The sequence below is a fragment of the Vulpes vulpes genome, chromosome 3 (assembly GCF_048418805.1).
Source record: "Vulpes vulpes isolate BD-2025 chromosome 3, VulVul3, whole genome shotgun sequence".
Classification (NCBI taxonomy): domain Eukaryota; kingdom Metazoa; phylum Chordata; class Mammalia; order Carnivora; family Canidae; genus Vulpes; species Vulpes vulpes.
In genome coordinates this window covers 24,005,199-24,023,361 of record NC_132782.1, presented here as the reverse complement: position 1 = coordinate 24,023,361, position 18,163 = coordinate 24,005,199, and the positions used below count along the sequence as shown (strand labels likewise).

The 18,163-nt window shown below is 37.5% G+C and overlaps 1 protein-coding gene across 5 annotated transcripts in view; it reads left to right on the top strand.

The window, feature by feature from the left end:
* Positions 1-18,163, top strand: part of ZNF385B (zinc finger protein 385B) — a 367,591-nt gene that overhangs the window by 87,214 nt on the left and 262,214 nt on the right. The window contains exon 1 of one of the 5 annotated variants that reach the window (XM_072752078.1): positions 15,835-16,231. The exons of the other annotated variants lie outside the window; for them this stretch is intronic. Within the exon in view, the coding sequence (XP_072608179.1) occupies positions 16,207-16,231 (25 nt within the window). The 5' untranslated portion in view covers positions 15,835-16,206. Of the gene's footprint in view, positions 1-15,834; positions 16,232-18,163 lie in introns of those variants that run through there. 5 annotated transcript variants of the gene reach the window in all.

Below are 18,163 nucleotides of genomic sequence, written 5' to 3'. Positions count from 1 at the left end.
TTTATAACTTAGAAGAATGCATAATAAATCTCCCCCAAAAGAAATTTCTAGATCCACAGGATTTTACTAGAGAATTGTACCAAGCATTCAAAGAACACCAATTTTATACATTTCTTCTAGAAAATAGAAGAGGAAGAAATACTCAACTTACTTTATGAGGTCATTATTATCCTGCTACCAAAATCAGACAAAGACAATTTATAAAAAAGCTACAAATTAATCTCACATGAACTTAGACTTTAAAAATTTCAGTAAAATATAGACAAATTGAATCCAGTAATGTATAAAAAGAGTTTTATACCATGACCAAATTGGTTCAACATTAAAAATCAATAATATAAAACATCAACAGCTAAAGAAGAAAGATTATGTGATCATATCAATTGATGAAGTAAAAGAACTTGAGAAAACTCAACACGCCTTTATGATAAAACTCTCAACGAGTTGGGAATAGAGGGAAATTACCTCAATTTAATAAGAGCACTACAAAAAGCCTGCAGTTAACATTATTCTAAATGGTGAAAGACTGAATGCTTAACCCTAAGATCAAGAGCTTGCCAACAAATTGGATAGCTTGGAAGAAATGGATGAATTCCTAGAAACATATAACTTCCTACATTTGAATCAGGAAGAAATAAAATTTGAACAGACCAATTACCATCAATGAAATTGAATCAGTAATCAAAACCACCCAACAAACAAAGGTCCAGGACCAGATGGTTTCACAGGTGAGTTCCACCAAACATTGAAAGAAGAGTTAATACCTATTTTTCTCAAACTATTCCAAAAAGTAGAGGAGGAAGGAAAAGTTCTAAATTCATTCTATGAGATATGCACTGCCCTAATGCCAAAACCAAATAAAGACACCACAAAGAAAGTTACAGGCTAATATCTCAATGAACATAGATGCAAAAATCCTCAACAAAATTTTAACAAACCAAATCCAACAACAACAAAAAAAATCACTCACCATGATCAAGTGAGATTTATTCCTGGGTTGCAAGAGTGATTCAATAGTCACAAATCAATCAATATGATACATCACATCAATAAAAGAAGGGATAAAAACCTTATATGATCATTTCAATGGATGGAGAAAAAGCATTTTGCAATGTGTAGGATCCATTCATAATAAAAACCTTCAACAAAGTCAGTTTAGAGGGAACATACCTTGACATAATAAAGGCCATATATGAGGGTGCCTAGGTGGCTCAGTCTGTTAAGCATCTGCCTTAGGCTCAGGTCACAATCTCAGGGTCCTGGGAGCGAGCCCCACTTTGGGCTCCCTATTCAGCTGGGAGTCTGCTTCACCCTCTCCCCCTGCCCCTCCTCTCTGCTCATTCTCTTTCTCTCAAATAAATAAAATATTTTTTAAAAAATAAAAGCCATTATATGAAAAATGCTCAGCTCTATCATACTCAATTGGGAAAAACCAAGAACTTTTGTCTTAAAAATCAGGGAGAAGACAAGGATTTCCCCCTTACCCATTTTATTCCATGGAGTACTGGAAGTCCTAGCCACAGCAATCAGAAAAGCAAAAGAAATAAAGCTATCCAAATTAGTGAGGAAAAAGCATAACTTTTCACTGTTGGTAGATGATGATGCTCATGTAGAAAACCCTGAAGAGGGACACCTGGGTGGCTCAGTGTTTGAGCATCTGCCTTCGGCTCAGGGTGTGATCTCAGAATACCTGGATAGAGTCCCACATAGGACTCCCTCCATGGAGCCTGCTTCTCCCTCTGCCTGTATCTCTGCCTCTCTCTCTCTCTCTCTCTCTCTCTCTCTGTCTCTCATGAATAAATAAATAAAATCTTAAAAAAAAAAAAGAAAACCCCGAAGACTCCACCAAAAAACTGCTAGAACTAATAGATCAATTCAGGAAGGTCACCGAATACAAAATCAGTGTATAGAAATACCTTACATTTTTGTACACTAATAATGAAGCAACAGAAAAAATTAGGAAAGCTGTTCCATTTACTATTGCACAAAGAATAATAAAATACCTAGGAATAAACTTAACCAAGGAGATGAAAGGCCTATACTCTGAAAACTATAAAACACTCAAGAAAAAATTCAAGAAAACCAAACAAATGGAAAGATGTTACATGCTTAATTGAAAACCAATAAAAAATAAATTTATTATTAAAAAAATAAAAAAAACACATATTGCTAACACATCTTGCAGAAAACTGCAAAGCCTATATACCTTGGTAACAATGGTAGGCACATTGGTGGATTCAGTAATCCTAAGTGTTATCATAAAAAATTAAGATACCCCCCCAAAAAAAGATATTACATACTTATAGATAGGAAGAGCAAATATTGTTAAAATGTCCTTGCCGGGGGTGCCTGGGTGGCTCAGTGGTTGAGCCTCTGCCTTTGGCTCAGGTCATGATCCAGGGGTCCTGGGTTTGATTCCCATATCAGGCTCCCCACAGGGAGCCTGCTTGTCCCGCTTGCCTATGTCTCTGTCTCTCTCTATGTCTCTCATGAATAAATAAAATCAATCAATAGATAAATAAAATGTCCATACTGTCCAAAGCAGTCTACAAATTAAATGCAATGAAAATACATTAAAAATGTATGAAAATGCCAACAACATTTTTCACAGAACTAGAACAAATAATCCTAAAATTTGTATGGAACTGCAAAAGATCCCAGGTAGCCAACACAATCTTGAAAAAAAAAAAAAAAGCTGAAGATATCACAGTCTCAGAGTTCAGATTACACTCAAAGATATAGTAATCACAACAGTATTGTACTGGCATAAAAACAAACACATAGATCAATGGAACAGGATAGAAAGCCCAGAAACAAACTCATGATTATATGGTCAATTAGTCTTCTACAAAAGAGGCAAGAATATGCAATGGGAAAAAGATAGTACCTTTAGCAAATGGTGTTGGGAAAACTGGACAGCAACATGCTAAAGACTGAAATTGGACCACTCTCTTACACCATACACAAAAATAAACTCAAGATGGATTAATGATGTAAATTGAGGCCTGAAACCATTAAAATCCTAGAAAAGAGCAAAGGCCGTAATGTACCTGACAGCAGCTATAGCAACAGTTTTCTAGATATGTCTCCTAAGGCAAGGGAAATAAAAGCAAAAATAAACTATTGGGAGTACATCAAAATATAAAAAGCTCTGCACGGTGAGGAGACAATCAACAAAACTAAAAAACAACATACTGAATGGGAGAAGATATTTGCAAATGACATCTCCAATATAGGGTTAGTATCCAAAATATATAAAGAACTTATACAACTCAACACCCAAAAAACAACCCAATTAAAAAGTGGGTGGAAGACATGAACATACATTTCTCCAAAGAAGACGTCCAGATGGCCGACAGGCATATGTAAAGATGCTCAATGTCACTCATCATCAGGGAAATGCAAATCAAAACTACAATGAGATTTCACCCTGTACCTGTCACAATGGCTAAAATCAAAACCACAAGAAACCACAAATGTTTGTGAAGATATGGAGGAGAAAAGAACCCTCTTGAACTATTGGTGGGAATGCAAACTGGTGCAGCCACAGTGGAAAACACTGTGGAAATCTCCACACTGGAAACACAGTGGAAACACAGTGGAAATCTCCATACTGTTCCTCAAAAAAGTTAAAAGTAGAACTCCCCTAAGATCCAGTAATCTCACAACAATGTATTTACCCAAATAATACAAAAACACTAATTTGAAAGGATATATGTGCCCCTATGTTTATTGTAGAATTATTTACAATAGCCTAATTAGGGAAACAGCCCAAGTGTCCACTGATAGATGAGTGACTAAAGAAGATGTGATATATGCATATGTATATATACACTGACACACAATGGAGTATTATTCAGCCATAAAAAGAATGATATATTGCCGTTTGCAACAACGTGGATGAAGCTAGAGAGAATAATGCTAAGTAAAATAAGTCAGAAAAAGGCAAGTACCATAAGATTTCATTCATATGTGAAATTTAAGAGACAGAGGAACAAAGGAAAAAAGACACACAAACCAATAAACAGACTCTTTACTATAGAGAACAAACTGATGGTTACCAGAAGTGAGTTGGGTAAAGTGATGGGTGAAATAGGCTGATGGGGATTAAAGAGTATATTTGTCTCGATGAGCACTGAACAATGGATAGAACTGTTGAATCAGTATATTGTACACCTGAAACGAATATAACACTGTGTGCTAACTATACTAAAATTAAAATTAAAAAATTTTTTATTATTAAATTCTTTAATCCAATATATTTTTGTACAATTGATTCCTTTTACAAAATTGTCTAACCAGTATTCCTTTAAAAATTTAAATGCAAGCGATATAAATAATAAAGAAAAAATCAGTTAACGTTTGAATTTCCCAGATGTGTAAACCTTAGTTACAATTATTTAGTAAGATTTTCCTAATATAAAAAAATATAATTTAAAAAGAGCAATATAAGGGTGTCCATTCTCATCTCTCGTATTCAACATCGTACTGGATATTCTAGTCACCAGGATAAGGCAGGAATAAGTAAATGAAAGGCATACGAACTGGAAAGAAGACTATCTCACTTCACAGATGACATGATATTCTATCTATCAATCCCAAAGAATCTGTGAAAGAATTCCATTTACAGATGGTAGAGAATATTTGTAAACCACATATTTAACATAGGAAGTAGTATCTAGAACATATAAAGAGCTCTCAAAACTCAAAAGTAGAAAAAAGATCAAACAATCCAATTATGAAATAGGTAAAAGATAGGAAGACAAATTTCACTGAAGAGGTACACAGATGACCACAAATGCATGAAAAGATTTTCAACATCATTAATCATCAGGGAAATTAAATATAAAATCACAATGAGATTTTGCTATGTATCTGTCAGAATGGCTAACGTAAGAAATAGTGACAATACCAAATGTTGGCAAGGGTGGAGAGTAAACGGGTCACTTACACATTGCTAATGGAAATACAAAACGGTATAGCCACTCGAGAAAATAGTTGGGAAGTTTCCCATAAAACTAGACCTACACTGACCATTCAACTCGGCAATTGTACTCTTGGAGACTTATTCCGGAGAAATGAAAATGTATGTTCCCACAACAACCTGTATATAAATGCTTCGAGTAGCATTATTTGTAATAGCCAAAAACTATAAACAATTCTGTATTAGTTTCCTGAGGCTTCTGTAACAAATCACCACAAACTTGGTGGTCTGAAACAATAGAAATTTATTTTCTCAAAGTTTTGGGGTCTCAATTGTTGAACAATTGTGATATGTACAACAACCTGGATGAATCTCTGGGAATTATGCAGGATGAAAAAAGTCATTCCCATAAGGTTACGTACTGTATGATTCCATTGTGCGACATTTTTGAAATTACAAAATTTTAGGAATGAGGAACAAATCAGTAGTTCTCAGGGGTTAGGGATGGGGGACGGTGTCAGGATGGAAGTGGGTGTGATTATGAAAAGTCAACCTGAGAGATCCTGGGGTGGTGGTTACATGAACCTAAAAGGGTGACACACACACAAATGAGGACAAGTAAAACTGGGGAAATCTGAATAAAATTGGTAGATGGTATCCATGTCAACATCCAGACTGCAATATTATATAGTTTTACAAAATGTGTAATCAGTGGAAGCTGGAACGAGCTCAAGAGAACTTCTTATATTATTTCATACAACTGCCTGTGAATCTCTAATCATTTCAATAAAAATTTCAGTTAAAAAATCTTAATAAAGGTGACCATCGAAAATACCCAGTCTTCTAGTAGCATTATCAGAGATGATAATGAACACAAATTTGGGGGGGAGGGTGAATTTTTAAAATAATATCAAGTGTCTGCAAAGATTAATAAAACACAATTTCGTTTCTTAAGTGTCCAGATGGCTGTTTACATAAATGAATATCAGATTTATATATAAAGTGGATGGCATAGAGAAAGGAATGGTTAACTTTATAGAGGTCAGGGAAGGTTTCCCAGAGGAGGTGACATTTGTGGTAAATATTCAATGATGAGTTTCAGGTTACTGGAGGAAAAACAATATTCCAAATATAAGTGATGATGCAATGTAAATGCATGTAGGAACAAACTATTATTATTGGAGTGAAGTATGATTGGGTGAAAAGGAGGGAAGATCCTTCAGGCAAAATAGGAAGTAGCTGGAACAAGAGAGTCGTCTTTCTTCTGTGGACGCGTAGGAAAAACACTGCTTCCCAAATATATATTTAAAAAAATCAGGGCAGCTGCTGGAATTCAGAGTTCTCCTAAGTTCTATGCCACTCTGATTTATGTCAACCAGGAGCCTCCCCATCAGGTCCAGACACCTCAACTTGGTGTTTCTCGAGGATACCACCTGACGATGTAGATCTTATTTTCCACGACCCACATACAATCCCCCAAGTCCAGATAAATTTGACCTTATTCTCTATGTAGGGTGGCTAGTGACACTCCTCTTGCCCTCTGCCATCAAAGGCTGGGATCTATTATCCTTAGTGCCTATTGCTGTGGTATTTCCCCACCATTCCTCTCCTAGTCACCTTTCTAATCCTGTGAGGGGTATTTGAACTTAAAAAAATAAGGCAGCTGATGTGTGAATAACTGATAATTTAACTCAGTGGTTCTCACATTTTAGTGTGCATCAGAATCACCTGGAGGGTGTGTTAGAATGCAGACTGCTGGGCCCCACCTCCACAGTTTCTGATTCAGTAGGCCTGTCGTAGGCCTGAGAACTTGCGTTTCTAACAAGTTCTCCGTGGAAGCTCCTGGCTTGACATCACACTTTGGGAACACCAATGAAAGCCATTGAGGAGGATTGATACCCAGCAAAGGAGCTTCTTATCTCAGATAAATCTATAATTAGGAATTGGTCAGGAATGAAAAAGATGGCCTTCTTATGTTCCTTGTGTCCTCCTGGAGCATCCGCGGACCCGTGGTAATAGAGGGATGATGTCATGGAAACTGGTGTACACTCCCACCCCCATCAACCAAGGTACCTCTAGTTGGGAGCTTTATAAGCAACTCTGTACTTTCTGCAGTATAATAAACACAGTGAAGGTAGACCCGATAGCTGCGATTAAGTGGATGAATGAGGCCTTACCCTGCGCTAAGGAGGTTACCTTACTTAAATTTTGACAGCAGATTTATGAGGAAGGTACTATTATTACATACAATTCAATGAGGAATGAAGAGGTTAGGTAGCAGCCAAAAGAGGCCAGGCTGAGATTTGGAACAAGTTGGCCTGATTCTGTGACCCGATTCTTCACCATGATGTTGCCTTCCATCTACAGGTGGAAGTTGTGTTGGGCAGAAATTGCCTAGTTTGTGCTTACAGGTTGCTGCCCAGACAGTGTACTTGACGTAGAAGTCGTATCAGAAAAGAGAGGCTGTACGTTCTGTCTCTGGATGTATCAGCATTGTTGCTCAGAGGCCTTCCCCTCATGTCAGCCGGGGGTACGTAATATCCTCACACCCACCCTGTGCAAGCAGAAGCAGGTAAATCACCAGATCGAGTAATACGTGTTAACTTTACGTTGTTCCTCCTTGTGTTGTCAAGGGACATCGGTGCCTGCCGCGGAGAATCAAGTTGCCCCCGAGGATTATGGTGGGGAGGATTGATTATATTCTGGGGTTTTCAGAATCCAGATTGCCTCAAAATGGGAAAGGATTCTTTCTTAGGGCGTGAACTCTGATCCTTCCCTTGGCACTCGTTTGGCACAAATAATATTTAAAACTATGAAAGGTCAGGCCCAGGTTAGGAAGGCTGTGCTGAACTGTTGTAAGAGAGACACATTCGTACCTGATTTGAGGTGCACCGGAGATAGGGGTTATCGTGAAAAAACTGAAATAATGACGTTAGTTTTCACACCCCAACATGGTAAGTATGACTCTCCTCACATTGTAGATAAGAAATGTAGGCAGATTTGGAGGCCCTTCCAGAGGCCACACAAAGATTCAAAGTCTAAGATCTTTCTCATACTCTGCATTACCTCTCATAACTTTTTGCAACAAATTCTTCACAAAGTAAAAATGAAAAGAATTCATGACTGCTTCCTTGTTATCTCATGTTTGGTTTTCCCAGTTGCTCCTAACTGAACTGCCCATTTTCTTTCTCACTTTCAATTAATTCCAAAGAATTTCTAATCTCATTGAAGTTTACAGCTTTTAAGACTAAACAGGAGTTAGTCAAGCAGAGAGAGTGGAGAAATATTGATTCAAAGGGAGTAAAAGAGAATGTTTAAAATCTTAGACTGAAAAGCAGTTTGTCATACCCAAAACGCTGAGATGAAGGGGCACCTGGGGGGGCTCAGTGGGTTAAGCGTCTGCCTTCGGCTCAGGTCATGATCCCAGTGTCCTGGGATCCAGCCCCTGTGTAGGGCTCCCTGCTCAGTGCAGGGTCTACTTCTCCCTCTCCCTGCTCCTGTGCTCTTGCTCTTTCTCTTCCTCTCAAATAAATAAAAAATATTTTTAAATTGAGATGTGGTTGAAATTGAGTGAGAACATCAGAAGGAGAGACAAGAAAATTTGTGGTAGTAACTTTAGACATTTTTTAAAAACAGTGCTTTATTTTAATCATGATTCTCTGCGTCGGAGGAGATTGGAGCTGGTTTCACCTTGGTGGTTCTTGTCCTGGACCCAGAGGAGGTCGCTCATGCATCTGCAGGCAGCAAGCATGTCAACAGGGTTGGATGGTCTATGATTGCTTCTCATACATGCATCTGGTAATTGGTGCTGACTGTAGGCTGGATCATTCTCCCTAGGAGACTCCTCTTCCAGTGGCTCAGACGAGGCTTCATTCCCCAGTCCTTGAGTGTCACTCTGAGATGGCAAGAGCAGAAGCTGTAACCACTCAGGTCTGTTGGTCCAAGCTAGTCACAAGACCGGTTCAAGCTCAAGTGGTGGAAGAAATAGACTCCGCCTCTTGGTGTGAGAAGTGGCATCTTTATTTGCCCTTAGGAATTTTTACTGAGTTTGAGTAGATTTTAAGTTGAGGACACTTTGGGAGCAGAGAGAGGGAAGGTGAGGACGATATAAACAGGTGATTTTGTAGCAGGAAGTAGCAGTGATTACTTGGAAGTAAAAAACGGAGAGCAAGATCAGAAAGTGGGCTGTGGGTTGGAGCGTTGTGTGATGTATCCTGGACTTTGCTGCCATATTCTGAGCTTCCCTTTGATACCTCCAGGATCGTCAGCTGTTTTTTCCCCTTCTGTTCTAATGATCTCTTATTTTCATTCCTATTCTATCTTCAAGAATCAGCTACTAAGGTCAGGATGCTGTGATACATATTATAACTCTTAAAATCTGTATATATATATTTTTAATTCAAAGGCCGAATGTTTCACACTGCCTCTCCTCTATATTTAAAATGAAATTGTTATATCCTCAAAAGTGTTCTCTCAATTTTGAACTTGAAAAATCAAACATGAAACAGTAGCACTATGGAATCACCACAAGATGGTGCCACAAGTATATTGAAAGTAAGATATTTTCCTCATTCCAAGCCCCACATTTTGCTGGAACACACTGAGTATGGTAAGCAAAGAAATACTCACAAAAGGGTGAGCATGTGTGTAGACGTGCATGTCTGGGTAGGAGCATGCTTGTTTCACAGATTCTTTTTGAATATCTTCTACACATTAGGCGAAATATCAATTGAACTCACCTGGGAAGTTAGGAGATAGCTATACATATGAGGGTGGTGGAGGTGTGTGTTGTTTCCTGATGAAGGGTGCGAGGGAGAAAGCATCAGTGGAGATTTTTCTTCAGGGATAAGAATTACTGCTTTAATATTGTAATATTGCTCCCTTCATAAACAAAATGAAGTTGTGGTTCCTTTTGAGAGATATTAGATATGAACATTAGTGTTTAATGATGCAAACTTAGGTTTGTGTGATAGGTGCAGGGCTAGAATTCATCAGTATGCACATCTTTTGCTTTTGTAATAGGAACATGGTTGAAAATACTTGCTTTTCCTTCATTTCTGATAAGTCGGTCCATTATCACTTAACTAAGAACTCTTTTGCAAAATATAGGTATGATGATGACAGTGTAACCAATCATTGACAAAATATCAGTAAGTGCACTAGGTAAAAAAGCCTTTCACCATGGGAGTAGATGGATTAAATTATTTACAACGCAGTTTTCCTAGGCCTCTTAAGTATAAGTCCATAGAAATCTTTTCATGGAATAATTATTATACAGCCCACTTAGTAGATAGAGTCCATATAACTTCCTATAATTTTCCATAAGAATACCAGACTTAGGGCAGCCCCAGTGGTCCAGCGGTTTGGCGCCACCTTCAGCCTGGGGCATCATCCTGGAGACCTGGTTATCGAGTCCCACGTCAGGCTCCCTGCGTGGACCCTGCTTCTCCCTCTGCCTGTGTCTCTGCCTCTCTCTCTCTGTGTCTGTCATGAATAAATAAATACAATCTTTTTTAAAATATTAAAAAAAAAAAAAAAGAAAACCAGACTTAGAAGGGAAAATGATCTTGGTTTAATATATACTAACTTGGGTTCTAAAGAAGATGACATTTACTTTCCTTCATATAAATTCCTATTGATAGGGCCCAAGAATTCACTTACTTAAAATAATTTAGACCTTGTGATGATATAGTAGAAAAAAATATCGATATATTCTTCTGGCTCTTTGACTTGACCAAAATTGATCGTTAATAAGTTTCTGAATATTTTACAAAATCCTAACTCTGTTCTTCTAAACGAAGCTAGAGTTCGTACACACATAGGTACTCCACAGGTGAGTTCAATTGATATTTATATTGAGGGCTCATTCATGATTGATATTTATATTGATATCAATTAAATATCAATATTGATATTTATATTGAGGGCTCATTCATGAGGTTCCTCGTGAATGAGAACAGAAAGAGAATGGAACCTGAAGTTATAACTCCAATACCCCTAAATGTTTTGAGACAGAACCCTAGCCATTTGGGATGGTGTCAGAATTCTAGAACATTTTAAGGTAGACCTGCCTGAAAAGTCATCATAAAACAACTCCATATTCTGTACATGTGTTAAAAACTATAAACAAGGGTGTTCGTTATCTAAGTACAGAACTCTAAGGAATTGATATATAAAGGAATTTTAAAGGCACTTTATAAAATAAAAACTTAAAAGGTGTGTCTGGCCTTTTTTCAGTGAGGACAGATGGTCTTGCTTTAAGAATGCTTTGGGCTGTGGACTTTTACATATAGTTATTAACAGGTAAATGTTATTTTATACAAGTCTCGGCTTTGAGAATTTGAAAACCAAACACCGACACTTTCCAGTGTGGAACTGAATCTTAGACAACGACCAGAAGTGTTTGGGTGGCCGAGTGATGTGAATTATCAACAACCAACTTAAAATCTGTTACCTTGTTTTGTGTATGTTACCTATTTTAACTTAATCTGTGGATAAAGGGTTTTGGTCACTGGCTCAGTAGGAATTTAAAATTAGTAAGTTCAGATTCTCTTGGTGAGTTACATGTGTTGTCCTCACCCTCATCCTGACGGACCAACTCTTTTCACACAGGTATTCCACTGCCATACCCATTATAGCATCATAGCCAAGGAGGTTGTTGGACATTGTTCCAAATTAGACATCCCTGTGAACTGTTACAACTGACAATGGGGTTGGTGTTCGTTCATACTTGTGCTTATGGGGTTTTTTTTGTAGCTGGCTCTTTGGCCAACTATGAAACACAGTTTGCTTTTTTCCTGATTACATGAAGAGTTTGGAGGATCCGGGTAGACTGATTATTGTGTTTGTTTGTTTTTATGGCCCCAGTGTGATGGCATTCACATCATGTTGACCCATTTCTAGAGCCTGCCCTCTAGCGAGCCAGCCTTGCAATCCAGAAACTCTTGGCCTGTAGATGCTGGAAGTTTATTTGTTCTTATGTGGACATGATGTAAAAGGTATAAAGAGATATTGATTTTGATCCTGGGGAGTTACCCACTCTGTATAGTCAGTTGCTTTTAGAAGCTGCAATAACTCCAGCAAACCCCCAGGGCACTATTTCAGTTACTAAAGAAGGAATTCACTAAATTATGTTGCACTGTCAAAAATGAATAAGTGCACTTTCCTTCTTCACATGGAAAATGACTTTGTGACCATATTCTAGATACTAAGATTAGAGCCACAAATTCTGTTATACTTTGTACAGTGAATAGGAAGACCAGTATTCTCATAAATGCCTCTGGGACTTTTCTCCACTGCAAGTCTAGGCCCCAAAAGTCACTTAAGAAATGCTCTTCTTTTTAGGTGGAATATGTATCGTCTTTTATTTTTATTAATAAGAATTGTATATGTTTACTGTGTACAACATGACTCAATATACATACACATAGTGAAATGATTGCTATAGTCAAGCTAATTAATATATCCATCTCCTCATATAATCATTCTTGTGTGTGGTGAGAACAATTCAAATCTACTCTCTTAGCAAAATTCCAGTATTCAATATAGTTTTGATAGTCATTATGCTGTACCTTAGCTCTCTATCTAGACTTACTCATCCTACGTAACTGCAACTTGGTACCCTTTGACTACCGTGTCTTTGAGGATGACGAATGTTTTCTAGGCCCAAAGTCTTATGTCCAGGGTCAATGCTATCTTAAAATTCTTTAATGTACCTACTTTAAAAAAGTATTCAGGAAATATACTCAGAGGACAACTCCAAGTGAACACAACATAATATTCGTGTTTTGGGGGAGAAATATTCCTTTTAAAAATGGGTTTTAAAGTTAAACAGTTTGAGTATTGATGGTAAAGAATATTACTACATTTTTTTAAAAAGTGATTTTGAAGAACTTTTATACCAAATAGGACATAGTGTATAATAGTAAAATAGGGACCTTACTTCATAGGGTTTATTTTTGTTTGTGACATTCTCACAATGATGTTTCACATTGTGGATGTTTTGTTTGGGGGTACAATGGAAAAAGAGTGAGATAACCCAATGTTTCATGCTTCACTTTTTTTAAAATTTAAATTCAGTTAACTAATATTTAATGTATTATTGGTTTCAGAGGTAGAGGTCAGTGATTCATCAGTCTTCTATAACACCCAGTACTCATTGCATCAAGAGCCCTCCTTAATGCCCATCACCCAGTTACCCCATCGCCCCAACCCCCTCCCCTCCAACAACCCTCAATTGGTTTCCTGTGATTAAGAGTCTCTTATGGTTTGCCTCCCTCTCTGATTTTGTCTTGTTTTGCTTTTTTCCCCTTCCTTCCCCTATGATCCTCTGCTTTGTTTCTTAAATTCCATGTGCGAGTGAGATCGTATGATAATTGTCTTTCTCTGATTGAGTTCTTTCGCTTAGCATAATACCCTCTAGTTCCATCCAGGTCATTGCAAATGGCAAGATTTCATTTTTTTGGATGGCTGAGTAGTATTCCATTAAATTTTTCCTTTTAAAATTTTCCTTTGAAGATTATAGAGTACATTGTTAAAAGAAATATTTTTGTCAAATGCCTTTCACATGACTGGATATAAAGTAGTTCATCAATGAATGTTTGATATTATTATCATTATGTTTTGTTTTTTTTCTTGACATAGTGATTCTGAATGGCTTCTTCTTACTTTCTTTTCCCATGCCCTAGTTTCATCATCTTTCAATACATCTCCATCTCTGGTCTCCTTTGTGTCTCAGTCTTAACAGCATCTTCTGTCATGTTTTTTTGATTGTCCCATGAAAGCGATGCTAATATCCAGATCTCTTGCTCAAGCAAGAGAACAGTTGTTTAGTTACCATTTTCCAATCCAATTTAATCCTTATAACAGTTTAGGTAAACATTTCTACAGGTCCACCTGTGTCCTAACCTGCAATTCTTGCAATCCAAGAAGCCCTGAAAGTCAGAAGGTTTTATAATTCATATTGATGGCAAAACCTGACCTGAACTGATATGAGGTTAATTATAGCCTTTATTTATCCCGTTTATATGAATATGCCCTGTGTTTTGCTGCAGAAATGTTAATGTGTCTGACCATAGAGTGTTGCCCCAAACCCCACTGGAGACATTCTATAATTCATTTTCTATGCATAGTATTATCTTTCAAAAATGCAAAAGCATTTGAATTCTGAAATGCATCTGGCACTCAGGTATTAGATTAGGGATTGAGGACCTATAATCAAATATTATGGTTTCACTTTAAACTTTTATCTTATTAGGGAGCTAGCTGCATGTATGGTAATAATAAAAAGAGTTTTAGGCACACAACCTCATGAACTATTTTTCTAAGATTAGAAAAGCACACACACATGGAGATAGAGACAGCGGGAAAACACTGGACAGTTGCTGAATCAGTGAATCATGAGGCACAAAATGAATGGAATTCAGGTAGCAGAAGTAACTGCAGCAGGATAAGTGCATTTTCCTGTGACTTGGGCAAACATACTTGTGTGCGTGTCCACTCCACGTATGTCTGTAATCGTCTTCAAGGAAGGGGTTTAGCCGGTGGCCTATGAGGAGTCAAATGTACACATAAAGATGTAATGCAGATACCTATGGGGTGCCATGATAAAGTTGTTCCAAGTGTCATGTTATGTAAATGTATGTCAGGCACAGGGCTTATTTTTACACAGATGTTTTGGGTTTAGTAGATACTACTAAATGTGGGCACCTAACAGCTGGCGGGACTACTAGACAGTCGTTTACAGAGGATCCTCAAGTCAGAGTTGCCTTCATTGGATCCTGCTTTGCTCTGGCTTTACAGTCTCAGTGAGAACCTAAAACCCATCTCTAAAACTCTGAGTAGAACCTTAAACGTGTTCTTTGTCAATGCTGCTTACCAGGAATTTCTTCCAGTTACTTTTGTGATTTTTGATGAATGTTTTTATGCCCTTTTTGCTTTGCACTTTGCACGTGTCAGAGCTCTATATTTTGTGATCTCAAATCATTGCTTCTATTTTCTGGGATAGTCTACCTTGTACCTTTTTAAAAGTATGTCAACTGGGGGATCCCTGGGTGGCGCAGCGGTTTGGCGCCTGCCTTTGGCCCAGGGCGTGATCCTGGAGACCCGGGATCGAATCCCACATCGGGCTCTCGGTGCATGGAGCCTGCTTCTCCCTCTGCCTGTGTCTCTGCCTCTCTCTCTCTCTCTGTAACTATCATAAGTAAATAAAAAAAAAATTAAAAAAAAAAAAGTATGTCAACTGGCTCTTGCATCTTATATTTTAATATTGAGAGAGAAAAGATGGTGAAAGGTAAAGGTAAAAATTTGAGGGTATCAGGAGGAGGGATTTTAATGAGCTATAGAGTCCTTAAAAATAATAAGCAGTCAAGAACTATGGGTTTAAAAATATTCTTTACTTTGTATGTTTATTTTCTTGTTACACAGAGTACATTTAAATCTTTATTGTTTAAGAATTTGTCTTAGAGTAAATTGGATAGTATTTTGCCCTGGCATTAGCATATTCCTGCACACATTTACTGTCATTATTTTTTTAAATTTAGAGACAAGCAATTAGGGGTTAAAGTATATTTCATTTGTTCTTTAATGGACATCTACATCAAATATACGGAATTTTTTTTGTTGTTATAATTGTGATAATCCCTAATGATTTTATTTGTCTATAGAAAAGTCCCAGGAACCTACAGCTATTTTGATTTTTGCAGCTTTTATGATAAGTCCTTATAATATATACTACTGATTTCTTCTCTGCATCCTGCTCATTGTTGAAAAGCCAGGGCTATTTTTAACATTTACACAATTTCAGTAGATGATTCTTCATTCCACAAGGTTTGGTGCTAAATCTGTGGAGTCTTTCATAATCATATCCTTTTTGTGGTTTGCTTGAATTTGATCACAGTGGCTGATTTCATGCATTGATAATGAAGGCTTAGGTTGCCTGTTTCTCGGCATAAATCCACCTCAGACTTGTAGGTTGACAGTGCTTCTGGTTTCAGCACGCATGGAGATATAGAATTGAAATTGCTCTGCTTTCTTTACAAATGACTCAGAGTGTGCTTGTCCTTCCCTAAAATGTTGCCAGCGTGTAAAGGATTTTCAATGAGCAGTGCAATAAGCCAGCATCTGGGAAGGTTTGGAGCTGCACTGATATAGCGTGGTACTGTCACACAGATAATCAGGGCTGGAGCCAAGTCTCGGTAGCACTGTGCATCACACTGGTCACATACTGGAAGTTTTGTTTATCCAACTTGGTTGCTCTCAAATCTGGTGAAAGCCCAGCCAGGATGTGGAGTGGACTTCCTAGCAGAGGTGAGCATTTTTATTCTAAAACTTGGATGCGGGATCTGGTGTGTCAGTAACAGATTTTTATGCTGTGTTGAATCCTGTGGAGTTATCAATTGTGTTTATCATGTCGCGCTGACAGATTGGAAGGGGCAGGACTGAGGAGCAAAATATATGATCCTTTAATTTTATTGGGAAGTAACTCCCTAAATGCATGGTGTGATAGCATTCTTTTCTTTCTGTGCTAGCTGTTTGCCGAGGACATCTTAACAGTAGGTGACTTCCTTTGCATTTTAAACATTCAGAACAAGTCAGTGATATTATGCAATTTGCTGTCATTACTGAAAGTAGGTAATTAGCAGTGCTACGATGTGCTTCAGGTATATATGTATGGAGAGAGAGACTATGAACTAAATGTACTCTGTAGAATCTCTGATGTGAAAAAATAGGAGGAAACAAGTGATGTTTATGAGAGAACTAAGAAAGTAAGTGAAATGGCTTGCATACTGGACTTGACACCTTGTTAAGCTTGACATTAATAATTAGAAGTTATGACCTGTCATGCATTGCACAACCTACAGTAATTGAATTTTAGAGGCAGTATACTGAATGAAATGAGAAAATTAGTAGCATTTCCTTATAAAGCATTTTAATTAGATGTGGCGTTTTAAATGTAGCAGATTTTTATCACTTATATACAAATAAAGTACTGACTCTCACCTGGAAAGTTAAATTAGTGGATCACCATGCCCAGAAAGCTCAGATGTGGTGTTGTAAGTGTAGAGTATTTGCAAGCCAACTAGATAAGGGCAAGCTCAAAGTTAGCCTCCGAGTAGATGGAGTCCTCCTGCTTAGGCTCTTCTAACTCCAATTCCTACACGATGAGAAGCTATTTCTAAAGCCGAAAAGACTGAGAGTTATGTTGTATTCACAAAGCAGTATGCTTATTAAGTGTCGTTTTAGGAGTTAGGTCTGCAGAGAAATCTATTTTTATTTGATAGGAAGCTAACATGGCACATGGGGTATGTATTTATATATATATATAGATATAGATAGATGTGTATGTGTTTTTCCTGCTAAATTTATTTGAGGCAGCTGTTTTATAGCTTTCAACTCTGAAGTTATAGATAAGTGTGTATTCGTTTGACAGAAGATTCGAGAACCCCGTTTACTGCCAGTACATGTAAAGCTTGGCTAAGCAGACGCATCAGGAGCAAACCATTTGTGTTCGCCAATCTGTCTCAGCAAGTCCCAGGGCCACTATCTTGCTAGAAGCCACTGTGTGCTTTTGAAAGCATGAAATTAGTTTTATACTGAGCACATGGTTTCTCATTTAGCAGCTCTTTTTATGGTAATGGTCAATTTATGGTTCAGTGCCAGGATTTCAGTGTTCTGTCAAAGCCGATAGCTTCTGCTAAGGTGTCTCTCTGAGATAAATTTTTTAAAAGGAGAGGGAGAGGGGGCACCTAATTAGACCCTCAAGAAGGGACTCTTACCTTCAACCTGGTTTATTTTCTGAATGCATTGTCATTCTTCCAAAGTTCCTTTATGTTTCTAATCCAAAACCTACAGATTTAAAGTTATTGACATCTATCACTTTGGACTTTCCTTGACATGTGACATCAAAATAGCTATGTTCTGAAATGTAAAGTATTTGTTCATCTTTTTATAATGCATTTGTAGAAAACCACTCTATTAGTGGTGACCATATTGTGCATTTCATCATCAGACTTATCTACTTGTTTGGTAATATATCCTAGAGCAATGCTAGAGAGGGGACAAGGCTTTTATATATTTTGTAGTTGATCTAAAGTACCCATACTTTATTATGCATGTGTGTGCTATGAGAAGGATTAGTTAGGGAATAAAACTAAACACTCCAAAGATATATTAAAAATGTTGAATATGTCTTCTTTCATATAAACTGCCTCATCTTGAAGGATAAAAGCTCCCAAATGC